This window comes from Gallinula chloropus (assembly GCF_964237585.1).
Source record: "Gallinula chloropus genome assembly, chromosome: 2".
In the NCBI taxonomy this organism is placed as follows: Eukaryota; Metazoa; Chordata; class Aves; order Gruiformes; family Rallidae; genus Gallinula; species Gallinula chloropus.
The window spans coordinates 118,657,522-118,670,891 of record NC_140086.1 but is presented as its reverse complement, the minus strand read 5'-3'; the positions used below and the strand labels follow the sequence as shown (position 1 = coordinate 118,670,891).

The 13,370-nt window shown below is 39.1% G+C and overlaps 1 protein-coding gene across 1 annotated transcript in view; it reads right to left on the bottom strand.

The window, feature by feature from the left end:
- The window catches only part of ZNRF2 (zinc and ring finger 2), a gene marked incomplete at both ends in the record, with an annotated part of 57,675 nt that overhangs the window by 19,739 nt on the left and 24,566 nt on the right, over positions 1 to 13,370 (bottom strand). The window contains 1 exon segment of the mRNA XM_084280003.1: positions 3,862 to 3,957. Within this exon segment, the coding sequence (XP_084136129.1) occupies positions 3,862 to 3,957 (96 nt within the window).

The following is a 13,370-nucleotide window of genomic DNA, read 5'->3' as shown; positions in this document are numbered from 1 at the left end:
CAAGTAAATGCCTGTGCCTGACCAAAACACAGGGCTTACCTTGCAAGCAACATCGTGGTGTAGACCCTACGTAGCCTCCCTGAGATGGTGCAAGGGTCCTCATTTAACACTTTGGAGAAGCTCAAAGGCATAAGTATGGCTACATTATATTTATAGCAGTCTGTTTAAAAAAAATAAAATCTGTCAACTAGCAAGTAACCCACTTTCTTCATAAAAGTGGCTTTTAGCAGCCTGTGGCTAACCAGTGCCTGGAACCTATTCTGGCTTCTCAGCAACTCAACAAGTAACAGTATGAACAGAGTTTTTAATTGCTAAAAAAAAAAGAGGCAAGGCTATTGAAGACAGCAGCACCAAACACCATAACGTTTTTTGCATAATTCCATTCATTTAACCAGTTTTTGTATCAAAGTGCCAAGATATTGGTGCTGTGTGAGCACCACAAGTAGTTTAAGAGATACACCGAACAAAGTATCACAGAAAAGAGAAAGAGCTCCTTTTACATGCCAAATTGAGTCAGCAATGAGATCTCTGTTACATGCAAGTCACACGATTTCGAAAGAATAAAGAGATTAAGGCTAATAAAATGTATGGATTTATTTATATGAAAAAAAATCAGCACAACCTCCAGCATAGAACTGGGACATATTTGTGACCACTTTCTTTCAGAAAACACGTGTAAATCAGACAGCTGCCAGAGTTTGCAGTTCACTGACCATTCCTACTGCCACATTCAATGCACAAAGGTAGCTCAGAAAGCAATTAGAGATTGGCTGGGAGGACTCATTAATTTTTTTAAACTTCAAATCACAACTAAAACAGTCTTATAACATTTTTCTAGGGAAGACTGTATGTCTTAGACTCACATTTTAAAAGAAAGGTTTGTCTCTTCGGAATGACAGAATGTGCACCATTTGCTCTCTGATGTCTCTTAGAACTAATACATTTACAGTATTACAAGAAAACACATCTAGAACAGGAAAAGGCATAAGCCCAGTTCAGTCCCACTGCTCAATTTTTAAACATCCCACCACTAAGGCTCCTTTCAACTATTTGCAACACAAAACTCAGAGAGAAAAGGTGGTGAGGACAAAAAAAATAAATATTTCCTGCTAGTGGTAATAGGACTGAGAAACCACCAGTGATCAACACAAGCAAATGGTACCTGGTTCTATTTCAGTATGGCCAAGATAAGAATGAGAAAGTTACAGCATAAAGAGATGCCTTCCATTATGGAAGAAGATATCCAAAGATCACAGCAGTATCTCTTCTTTTCTCAAGCAGAACTTGAGATACCCTTCTTAACACAAAATGGCAGATCCAGCACTGATCTCCTCACCATGGTGAGCAGTGAAATATGCAAGGAAAAAAAAAAGCATGCATATAGATCTTCATATGCAATTCTAGGCCTGTAATCATGGCAGCATTAAATTACCAATCTGAGAGCTGATACTTTCATTAGCCTCATTAAAGGAATCAAAAATCATACCACAAAGTGCCAGAGAGCTGCACAAATTCAAAGCCATGCCCTCAATGTCTTTGTGCTGCAGTAATTTAAATAACCAGCTATAAGCTATAACTTCAGGATTTAGTCCACAACTCCAGGAGCTAACCAGCTGGAGTTACAAGAATCGAGACACACCTTTATTTTGTTTATGAGAATGAGACTGTACTTCGAAGTAAGTGTCACTCTCAAACCAATCTAGGTAATTTAGTAGCTTTCTCCTTTCAAGCTTATATAACCATTTCCTAGAATAGGTTTCTGAGGCTCTCTGTACAGTAGACACACTCCCAAATTGAGAAATGACACGTTGCCAGTAATAACTCGTATTGAATTGTCCAAACCTGCTTTTAATCATAACATAACAGCCAGAGAGTGGCTTCAGGTGCCACTCACAGTTTTTCCTTCTGCTCATTTATATGGAAATTTGTTGACATAGCAGAGTGTGCAATGGTAACAAGAAGCCCAAAGGAGCTCAAACCAGCAGTGTGTCAGCTGAGAAAATCAGGGCAGGGGGAAGAAAAAAAATAAAAATAAAAAAATATGTACGGCTGAATATGGCATCATTGTGATACAAATAAACATCACAAACAATACGGAGAGGTTACATTATTTAATTGCTGTTACTGTGAAAAAAAGCAGCCAGCTGAGTGCACTCATGTACATGGAAGAAGCAGCAGGGGCAAACGATTTCAGTCAGTCATCTCACTCACCCCATCAGTTGGATTACCGCCAGAGCTCGCTCTCTGCCAGCTTGCCTCCTCCTGCTCCACCCTAACTGATCCCAAGTGCATTATCCCACCCCAGACTGGGGTGACTAGTTTGCTTCTCCCTAATGTTCATCGTGCCTCAGTACACACATTTCTAACAACTTATCTTGGAAAATACTCAGTCCTAAAATTTTAAAAAGGCAAAACAACGAGAAACAAAGCTGCCTCTGTTAGATGCTGTCAACCTTCTCAACTAGATGTATGATAACACCAGGAGGAAAATAAAAAAATTACTTTTCCTGGAGTTTGTGCTTTGAAATGAATTTCACAACTGTAACTTTATGATTTCAATTAATTTATTTTTTTTTTGCAATTAAGGCTGAGCATTACTGCTATCCAGACAAAGAATAAGGTGGACACAACCATCCTGCAAGACATGTCCCAATAAAAACCCAACAATATAGGTTCTCATAACAGCACGGGTGCAAGGAGGTCATTACACTGCAGGTTATTTATACAATAAATAACTTCTGTTGGAAGGGACCTCGGGAGGTCTTCTGGTCCAGCCCCTAACTCAATGTAGGGCCTAATTTGACTACGTATCTCAGGGCCTCATCCAGGCAATTTCTTGTCATCTCAAAGGATAGATGTTGCAGAACCTTTTCAGGTGTTTGTTACTGTGTCTGACCACCCTCATATTATGAGGCATTTCTACCTTACATTGAATCACATTTCTCCCTGAGGCAACTTGTGACCACTGACTCTCCACTTGTTGCTATGCACCTCCAAAGAGAGTCTGACTCCCCCTCCTCTGCTATTTCCTCTAATCGTGTTCTGTTCTCACATATTACATGTCTGATGACTGATGAGCAGTAAGTCCATTCAGGAGGCACTGCAAGATTTCCAATGGTAGGGCAACTCTGCTGAAGTAAGCACTAAGATTTCAGTAAGTTCTCTGAAACCTGTTTGTGTGCTTGCCACAGAACTGTCAGCTTCAGCCACAGACATAAAAGGTTTTATCCCAACAGTGGCAAAAGCCTGGTTTGCCTTGCATCAAAGAGGCTAGTACTAGGGAACAAGCACATGTACCACACGTGATTCATTTGACGTTGGAAGTCTCACTAAAAATCACAAAAACATATACAACCTACTGGTCCTTACAAAGTATCCCATACATAGTCAAGTAAAGAAGGAAAAAGCTCTTTAGCTCCTTCAAGAAAGAGTAATTTCCTTGAATACCATGCAAATGCACAGTGCAGCAACTAACAGTCCTTAATAACATCCCCAGGAGAAGACTTGATCAACCTACCTCACCATTTGATGTCACAAGATGAGAGGACATTTAAGCTACATGTCTCAAGTGGACAGGATATGTACACTGACCAATATCAGGACTTGTGGTCAAAAAATGGAATAAGCACACTTTAATAAGAATAATTTTATATCTGCATAATAACCCAACAATGTAAACTATATTGGCATGCAGTATAAAAAATACCAGGTTCTTAGGAAATGCTTTAAAAAATAAACTACAATCAAAAACCAAACATAAATTCTGGGTTCACTGAACAGTCACCAGAGTATCTTATTAAATTAAAAAAATTACCTCTATGATAAAGAAAATGAATAATTATCAGCTTACTTCTTTCTTACCATTGTACGTTATCCTTGGTTTTGTCAAACACATCACAAGATGTAAATCCATTTCATCAGAAGATACAAATTTTGAACATACAGGGCACTTGAATCCTATGGAAAATAAAAATATGTAAGTGTGACTATACTCAACCACGTTCCAAATATAGTCAAGCAAAAAAACCCCTATTCTGTATACATTAAAAAAGGGCAGCTTTTCAGTTTTGACCCAACATTTCTTACATTAATACATTTCCCTTGATTTCAAAATGGACCATTGTTTCTGCAAATTATCTGTGTTGCCAATTGCAACATATCAGCACCCCTGGAACACAGTTTCCCAACAGCTCTAGGAATAGTTTAAGACAGAATCAAGAGAATAACATGACTCTATTAAAACAGAAATTAGAAACGTACAGAGAACATACTCATTAAAATCTAAACTCGGGCAGGAGCCTTAAAATAACATCTGCACTTTTACTAGTAATAGCACTGAAACTTTGAAAAAAGAATCTCAGGTTTACATCTTATCATGCAATCTGCAACTTTACCAGTCTGGGGCACAGAGAAAACGTTAACTCGGGGGTGTCGCCTCACCCTGAATCACTAATATTTCCTGTAGCATCGAATTTGTTTGACTTCTCTCATCCTAGCCAAGCATGACCTTGTTTAGCTAGTGAGGTCACAGCCTGAGGCAATATGGTGCAAAGAATAATTAAGACAGTCTGGATTATGATGCAACTGTATAATAGTCCATGACAAAAACTGCTTAATGCTTTGATTTGTGTCATTAACAGAGACAGCAGTCTCCCAGTAAAAGGCCAGGATTGGTTGGACGGGTTTTATGGTCCACAGAGAAGTCTGATTTTGATCTGCTTAACAACAACACACTAGTGAGACACACAGAACCACCAGAACAGCTGTTAAGGAGCATACCTACAGGACAAGATACAGCAAAGATATCTAAATCCATGCTCAGTGCAAAGGAGCAACTTCTTCTTTGATACTGTTGGAAAATGACGATGCAGGCATGTATTAATGGCCACAGCACCTTCCACCAACACCCTCATCTGGGCCAACCCCCACGGGTTTTAGTTTGGTGGCCCTTGCTTCTGTACATCTGTCGTTGAGACTCCATAACGAACCAAGGCAGCTAAGGCTTACAAGTGGCTGGATGCTGCAGTTTCCAGCTACTGATGCCTGGGAATTTTTATATTCTCTTTTAATTATTATCCAGATGTAGATCAAGCCACCAACTGGGGGCATTAGCACTTGATAGAAGCAACGCACTGCATTTACAAAGACAATCATTTTTATATCTTGAGTGCAGCTAATAGGAAGCAAGTCAAAGCAGACAACTGGCAGCACACCCATGAGGAACTGAGCAGCAGCTGAACACTGGAAACCACTTCCTGAGATAAAGTACAGTTCTGATTCTTCCCATTTTAGTCATAAGTAGTTTGTATCTGTTTCTTCTTGTGTAAATCTTACACTTCACTTTAATTACTGCTCTTCCCTCCTGATTTTTAATCCTCATACAACCCACATCTTTACAAACAACAAATACATCCACGAGGTAGTAAGTATAGAACAGCCAAACACATCTTTTTGGGGAAAAAAGATATCAATCCGATTCAAAAGATAGAAAGGTTTATCAGTGGCTCTCCGCCACCATGTAGCCTCCTTCCCCTGGGCTGCATCTCACCATGATTAAAACAGAAATTAGTATCTCAGTCCTCCAAACACTCCAAACCACCCATAACTGTTTTGTTAGCGTTTTCTTCAAGAACTGACTCAGAGTAGATCTTCTGTCAACTGTTATCAGCTTAATGCAGCTGATCTAACTCTAGTCCAACTCTAGTACTAGAGGCCTATGCATTATTCTCATTTATATGCTTCTGTAAGGCATAATTTACAACATATTTTGATGTAAAAAAGCACATAGCTTCCTTATAAACTGCAGACTGAGTCCTGCTGTGCCAGAAGGGAGCATCTGCATTACAGCAAGTTAACAATTACGTTCATGGCTAGTTAAGCACCAGGACAGTCCTTAACAGGTTACCTCTGCTTTAGGACTGAGCCCCCCTAGCTTATTCCCTAGAGTCATCAGCACATCTAACTGGGAGTGACAGCTGGCAGGGAAAACTAAGTCCACACTTCAGCAGTACAGAATCTTCTGGGTTGTCTAGTGTCCGGGGGTATCTGGAGGTAATAGTTAAGCAACTACACTTTCTTCCTGACAAAGCAAGTCTGGGATATCTGACTGCCACAGCTCTACTCAGCACCGAGAACACCACACTAAAGAACCCAAGCAGTAGAGGACACTACGTTTAACTAAGTCTTCTGGACCAAATTAGCAGCCACTGGTAAAGGTATCTTTTGTGGAAAAGATGTTTCTCCAGTGACTAGTATCAGCTGCATGCTAGCATGACAGCTGAAAAAAGTATCTTGACCTCACCAAAACCTGCCGATGCATTTTTAAAACACAGGTGAAATCCCACTTCCCACTGCTTCATAACATTCTGGTGCAATAACCAGCTCCTGGATTTCACCATCTTTCCCAAGCGATGGACAGTATATGTTTTGTTTGAAGGAAATTACCATTTCCAACTCCCTTAGGAACACCAAAGAACAAATTATTTTGTCTGTAGACACATTTATTTTTAACTGTATTTGAAAAATATAAATAAGTGAACAATCAACACTGTCCCTAAGCCATTTAAAGGTCCCTAAAAAAAGAAGCTGCTATTTTCCCACCTTTCCTCAAATCAGAAGGCAATGGTTCCATGACCCAGTTTACAATTAAGTACTCCTTAAGAACAAAGAGTCTATTGTACTGCTGCCCAGCAGGCTAACAACATTTATAGCCTATGTTTGTTTTTACCACCAGTCCCAAGGAACAACTCCTGATAACTGTAAGAAAAGTTTCACATGACTTCAACAATCAGCAACAGGTCAAAAACAACTTCATCATTACATGACTTGTTTCACTGAGTCTTGCAGATAAACAATGCATTCACAGACTTTTGGTCAAGAAAGTGGAAATAGTCATCATATGAGGTGGCATCAGGTGAAGTGTCCTCTAAAAGCTATGAACTCAATTCTCACTTTCTTTACAACAATAGTGAAAGAGGTAACAAAAAGGGTGGTGAAACCCTGAAACGTAATTGCCCATAGCAGTGGTAGATGTCCCATCCCTGCAAACATTCAAAGTCAGGCTGGATGGAACTCTGAGCAAACTGATCTAGTTGAAGACATCCCCTTCCCAAGGAGGGTTGGACCAGATGACATTTAAAGGTCCCTTCCAACCCAAAATATGATTCTGTAACATATAGTTCCAGGTAAAAATCCAGCTCTTCGGAAGGTGTTGGTTCCACATCATCCCTTATCCTCATCCAAGATGAAGAACCATCATCTTTTGTCACTGCTTGTCAGCATATCACTGCAAAGCTGTTCTTTCTAGGCCCACAGTAGAGAGAACGTAGCCAATGATACAGCCTAAATCAGGGGAAGAACCACTTCTCAGCCTATTTTCTTTCTGAACAGCAGGGAAGAATTGAGCACCAGAACTGAGCAAGCATGTGCCCCTAGATAACTTGCCCAGGCAAGTACATGTTTAAGAATCAGGGAGGCAAATTCTTAGTATCTCCCATCATCTAGTTTCACAATCCCGAGTACAATACCGAAAGTAACAAGTTACTTAAAACAAAACCATAATCCTGGAAAAAAGTACAATTACAAGAAAAGAGGCAGAACAGAAAGTTACGGTAAAGCTGCTGGAAAATTCTACAGTGGCATAGAAAGTCTGAAATAACTAAACCTGCGTAAGCAGCAGGACTCCAAAATTCAGAGGTGAATTCTCTCTCATTCTCTTGAATACATCATTTTCTTTAGACTCTGACTTCTTTTGTAAATGAACCTCCAGTTAGCTAAGAAATCCCATCTTCTCTCACATGCATCTACAGAACTCCTAACTTTTGTCTCTGGCAGGTTTGGAAATTATCTACAGGAACACAATGATGTAGCCATGCACACTATCCATATCAATTTCAAAGTCTTCTTGATAACTGCATTTGCCTTGCTTTGCAAATATCAGACGGTTTACCTTGCAGTTCACTCTATAATGAAGCAAACAAAACACACCCATGAAATAACCAACTCCTGGACCTCTATAATTTTTGAAAAATTGTACTGGCATGCATCCTGAATATATTTAATTGGGGGGGGGGGGAAGATAAGACCTTCCAGATGATACAGCACAGAGTGCCATAGAACTATACATGAACATCTTAAAGTAGTATTAGAATTGCACAGAAGAATGGATGATGATTTTGGACAGTATTAAACAGCAGCAGTAAGAAATAACCACAAATTAAACCTGCCTCAACATGAAAGACCACCTCAGCCTACCAGAATAACCTTTTGGCAGAAAAAAGGTCTGAACTAGAATATCACCAAAGCCCAACTAAAAGTATAATGAGACTAGATTTCCTTTTAAAAATAACTATCTGAAAGTATCTTGAAATACTAAAGACATGTTAGTATTTTGAGTTTTGATATGCTTGTATTTTCAAAGATGGAATAAATCCATCTTGGTTTACATGTAAAGAAGTCATAAGCAAAAAGAAAGCCTTGCATACACAGATTTTTGTAAAACATATTTGATAATAAGAAGCCCGACAAATGTTACTTACGTACTTGCACTTGTTTTTCAGTACTTAGAAAAATCAGTACAGACAATCTGGAAGCACAGCACCCAGTAAATACAAAGACATGCAAGATCACTGTCACACAAATAAACCCTTGCTAAAACAAAGCAACAAAACAACTTTCCCCCCCCCAACCCAGCACCCCAACCAATCAACAGAAAAGACCTCATATAATCAGAGAAACATGTTAGAAAGGACCTCAAAAGGTCACCAAGTCTATCCCGTACTGGGAATCTGGGTTAAATATACTTAGAGGATTTAATCTGCCCTTAAAAATCAGTCAAAGATTTTACAGCCATCCTAGACAACCTACAATGCTGAACAGCTATTCCTAGAGAGTTAGAAAGATCTTCTCTTCCCTCTAATCTAGCAGCTTTCACTCAACAAAAAACACTGACTACTTCTTATACGCTCAACAGACATGGAAAACAGGCAGCAACTGTCCTCAGTATAAAACCCCCCATGTTCACACTGGAAAACGTGTGCCCTTTGTCTTTTTTTTCTTAGCCTGAACAAAAGAATTACTCTAGTCTTTCCTTGCAGGCTCTTATGCCTAAACCTTCTATTCCCATTGCTGACCTCTGGACTCACTCCAACAATAACATTGCCAGGAACCTGGCAGAACTTTCAGGCTAAGACTTGAGAAGTCCTAAACAGCAATTAAGTTACCTATCACATCATTCTGTTACACTAGGTGTTGAATATCTCTACAGGGATCTGTTCATACATAGAGATATCTCCTTTATGTGTGTGTATATAGGTATGTACACTTTAAACAAACCCTAAGATTACTGGCTGGTTCCTCCCATGACCCATAACAATCCCTCAACCTTCAGCAGAGCCGTTACCAGCCAGGGCCCATTTTGTAACGGTATGTCTTATTTCTCCCCACATTTACTAATTCTCATATCTTTTCAACTCAATCATGAACACTCTTCTAAATATGTCAAAACCAGTTATGAAACCCAACTTTGTCCTTCATAGCATCCTCAGATTGTACATGTTTGGCATTGTATTTCCTTCTCTAAAAGTGCCCACCCTCCAAAAACAGATGATTGAAAATGGACCCAGAGCAGAACACTGTGATACTTGAATTGCTCTTCTAGAGGAGCTACAGATTTTTTATCAATTATTTCAGCATCTTACTTTTCCACTGAAACCATACTCTTTAAGTTTACTAATGAGAACATACAGCAGAATAACAAATATTTTATTAAAGTCCAGGTAAAACACCTCTACTTCTACTTCTTCCCTTTATATTAAACTATGCATAGTACTATGAAGTGAGATTGTAACAACTGCAGAAAAATAGATGGGAAGAATTCAGAATCTCAGTGAAGTAACAAACTTCTGTTACTCCCCTTTTCTGTGAACTGATTTGTAAAACGTAAAGAAAAAAGCTCCAGTAAAGAGTCCATGATATATCCGAGTCCTGTAGCTACAGAATTTCTCTCTGAGAAGAGAGCAGAAATGGAAAGACAGAGTGAGTAACGCCTTTAGCTCAAAACCACAAAGCTTCGTACATGAAAGCACATGGCTTTAACACAGCTACCATATCTTTACCTGGCAACTCTACCCTTACAATCAAAGGGAATATGAAGATTATTTCACACTTAAGTTGGAAAACAGAAAACTGACATTATTAAAACATCTGTAAGTTAGAAGGTAAAAGAAAAAAAAAAAGAGCTTTACTAAATCTCAGGGTGAATTTCTAGGTGCTGTAGCTCCCATTACAAGTGGCTACTCTGAGAAATTTTGCCATTTTATGTACAGAAGATTTTTCACTTAGGGAGAAAGCGTCTCAGTGAAAAGAGACATCTAGTTCTCTTAGTTTCCCCATCCTTCCTTATGCTGTCAGTGGCCTAAGCTGGGAGAACACAGCACCATCTGGAAAGACTTCTGGAGAGGAAAAGAAATAAAGAAACAGTTCCTGCAATTTGGGAGAGAGCAGGAAATCAAGTAGAAATAAGGAACAATACTAAAGTTCTAAACTCTGTCTTCTCTAGAAATCTGAACCTGGGTAAGCACAAATCATTTCTTATTCTCAGCACTTACTGATTTTGTGCTCGTAGTTTGGAGTAGGTTTCTTCCTCGCTTTAGTGCCTTAAAACTGAAGTAAATACACTTGTGAATACCTTGAGGGAAACAAGGGATTTTCTCATGTATTTTCAGATTTAAAGCTCCCACAGCACTCAGTGGGAAAGGGGGATGTATAAAAATGGGTAATAAAAACAAACCTGAAAATTATTTTATTAGGGAGCTCATGGAATAATTAGAGAAGAATCATTTGAATAATACTTCATGTCCTGACACAGCAGGCAAGCAAAAACTTCTGAAAGCCAGAATCTTTCTATGGAACTTCTTATGCTCCCTCATCTTGGTAATTGGGAAAGTGAGATCTTCAACAGCTATCACTGAAAAATAACACAGTACAGAATGGAAAAAAAACCTGAACCAGACACATTTTCTCATTCGTAAATAAAGCCTTTATCACCTGCACAACTTCAGGTCTCTAATACCAATGTAAGCGTGACGTGATGATAATGATTAGAATTGACAGCTGCACAGTTTTAGAAACTGAAGAACAGGAAATACAACCATTAAGAGAGAGAAAAAAATCCCCCTTGCAAACCAGAACATGAAATTACAGGTGGGAAAGACCTGTGGAAAGATTTTCACCTCAATAAAAAACAATATGAACAACTGCTATTAGTGGAGCAGCTTTTCAGCTTTTTAAGAGAGTGACACTTCAGACTGATGCAAGTACCCACAGGGAGGAGGAAAGACCTTCTTAGCTCCACTTGCATTTGTGGGTGAGTGTTACCCCCCTCACCCCATCATCCACAGGAAATTGTAGTCAAGGTAGATGAGAGACTGCTCAAGTCTCCTTCAGACAAACTCCCAGAGCATTTGCACACAAACAAGAACAGTTTAAGTGACTCTTAAGTTATTAACTTTATTAACTGCGTTTCGGACATGTCATCACCCAGCACAGATCCATACAAGTTTCTCAAAGGAACAGAAGCAGCTGAAGACAGACAAGTGTGAATATAAACTTATGTTGGGAGTTGCATTTGGAAGATTGAAAGGTAAGAGCAAGCCTCAGTTTTTATGTTAAAAAAAAAAAAAAAAAAAAAAAAAAAGCTGTACCACACTAAATCCAGACGGGTTCAGATTTTAGCTGACTATGTTTGAGAAGTATATTTTCAACTAGTGACCAAAACCTGCATTTATCAACAAGACTTTCCCAAGAAGCACACCATTGATTTCCAGAGTATCTTTCCCAAGGACGAGGGGCAGGTGAAAGAACCCAAGGGAACATGCTTTCTGTCTCCCTTTCATATAGGTAGATGTCTCCCTTCCAAAATTTAAATCAAGGGCAATGAAGGAAAGAAACTTCTCATCTCTCATGTCTATTCCTCATCAGATCTCTAGGAAGCAGAGATAACAGCAAGATCCCCTTCTAGCCAGACTGCCACAGTGATACCAGTGGTGTAGGAAGAAATTACCCCATCACCTTTTCAGAGGCTTCTGTACACACGTGGGGCTCTTGCCACTTAGGAGAAATCTTGTGAAGCTCTGTGGATGACAAAGTTGTCTGAATACACAGTTAGGTCAGGTAGCACACATTCTGAAGCCAAATCAACTGCCTTATTCACAGGCAAGTAGCCAGAAAGATTGTTCCACCATTTTTGGCACAAACGTATTTTCTTTAGACACAGCAGACAAGCTCAACCTGCCAAGCAAGCTTAGTTCTTGCATTAGCAGATGATGACAAATAACTCACTGCAAGTCAGCTCTGAGGTCTGAAAATTTTAAGCAAATGGAACGTCATAAAACTCGTTCTTTAGGAGGTATTACATATTCCCATTGTCTTTTTCTCCTTTTTTACTCATCACAGCTCAAGGAGGAAGAATTCTCTCATTCCTATTCTCTCCTGTACCTATACATTTCTTTTTTTCTTTATTCCTTAATTTTCCTACTCCTTCAATTCTCTCATTGCCTGGAGTAATATTTTCATCAAACACCTGAAAAAGGTCTTTCCACTCATTTCACAATGAAAGCTGGGGAAGACAGAGAGGATAGAGGTGTTCTACTGCCAGAAGTTGGCTCCTCTGCAGTAACTGAGTAACTTGGCAATACAACTACAAATTGTTATGTGCAGAAAACCAGTTGTTCTACACTTCCCCCCCCACCATCTTCACCTGTCAATAAAGTCACTGTTTTCAAATATATACTAGAATCATTAGAAATGACATAGTTTAAAAGGAAGTCTAGGAAGAGCTGCTCCAAGATCAGAAGAAAGAAGTCCTACTTTTTCGAAATGCACAAATGTAAATACCTTGAAAACTTGTACTGTACAATGCAACAAATCTGATTAAAATTACATGAAGCACGACAATAAGAGAGGGGAGGGTACTATACCATGCTGAGAGTATATTTAATGAGTTTAAAAGGAAGAGGTTATGATGTGAAAACGGCTGAATAATGGTTGACAAAGATGACTAAACTGAACAAGTGAAACAGAGCATCTTGTTGGAGCAGAGAAGTCTTCTCAGCAAACTGGCCAAAATGTATATGAGATCTTATGAGAGGAAAAAAAAAAAAAACCCACAACCCCAAACCCGAAAAAAAAAAAGAAAGAAGAAATGGGATAGACAAAATAAACACTGCACTTGGAACGCAGCAGACAGGAACAAAGGAGCAAGCCCCAGGAGAAGGCAGCATCTTAGAAGACAGCACAGATAATGATGCTGCTTGAAAGCATGCAGAAGACAAAGTCTCTCTGAGAATCTGAAAACTATTACTCTACTACAC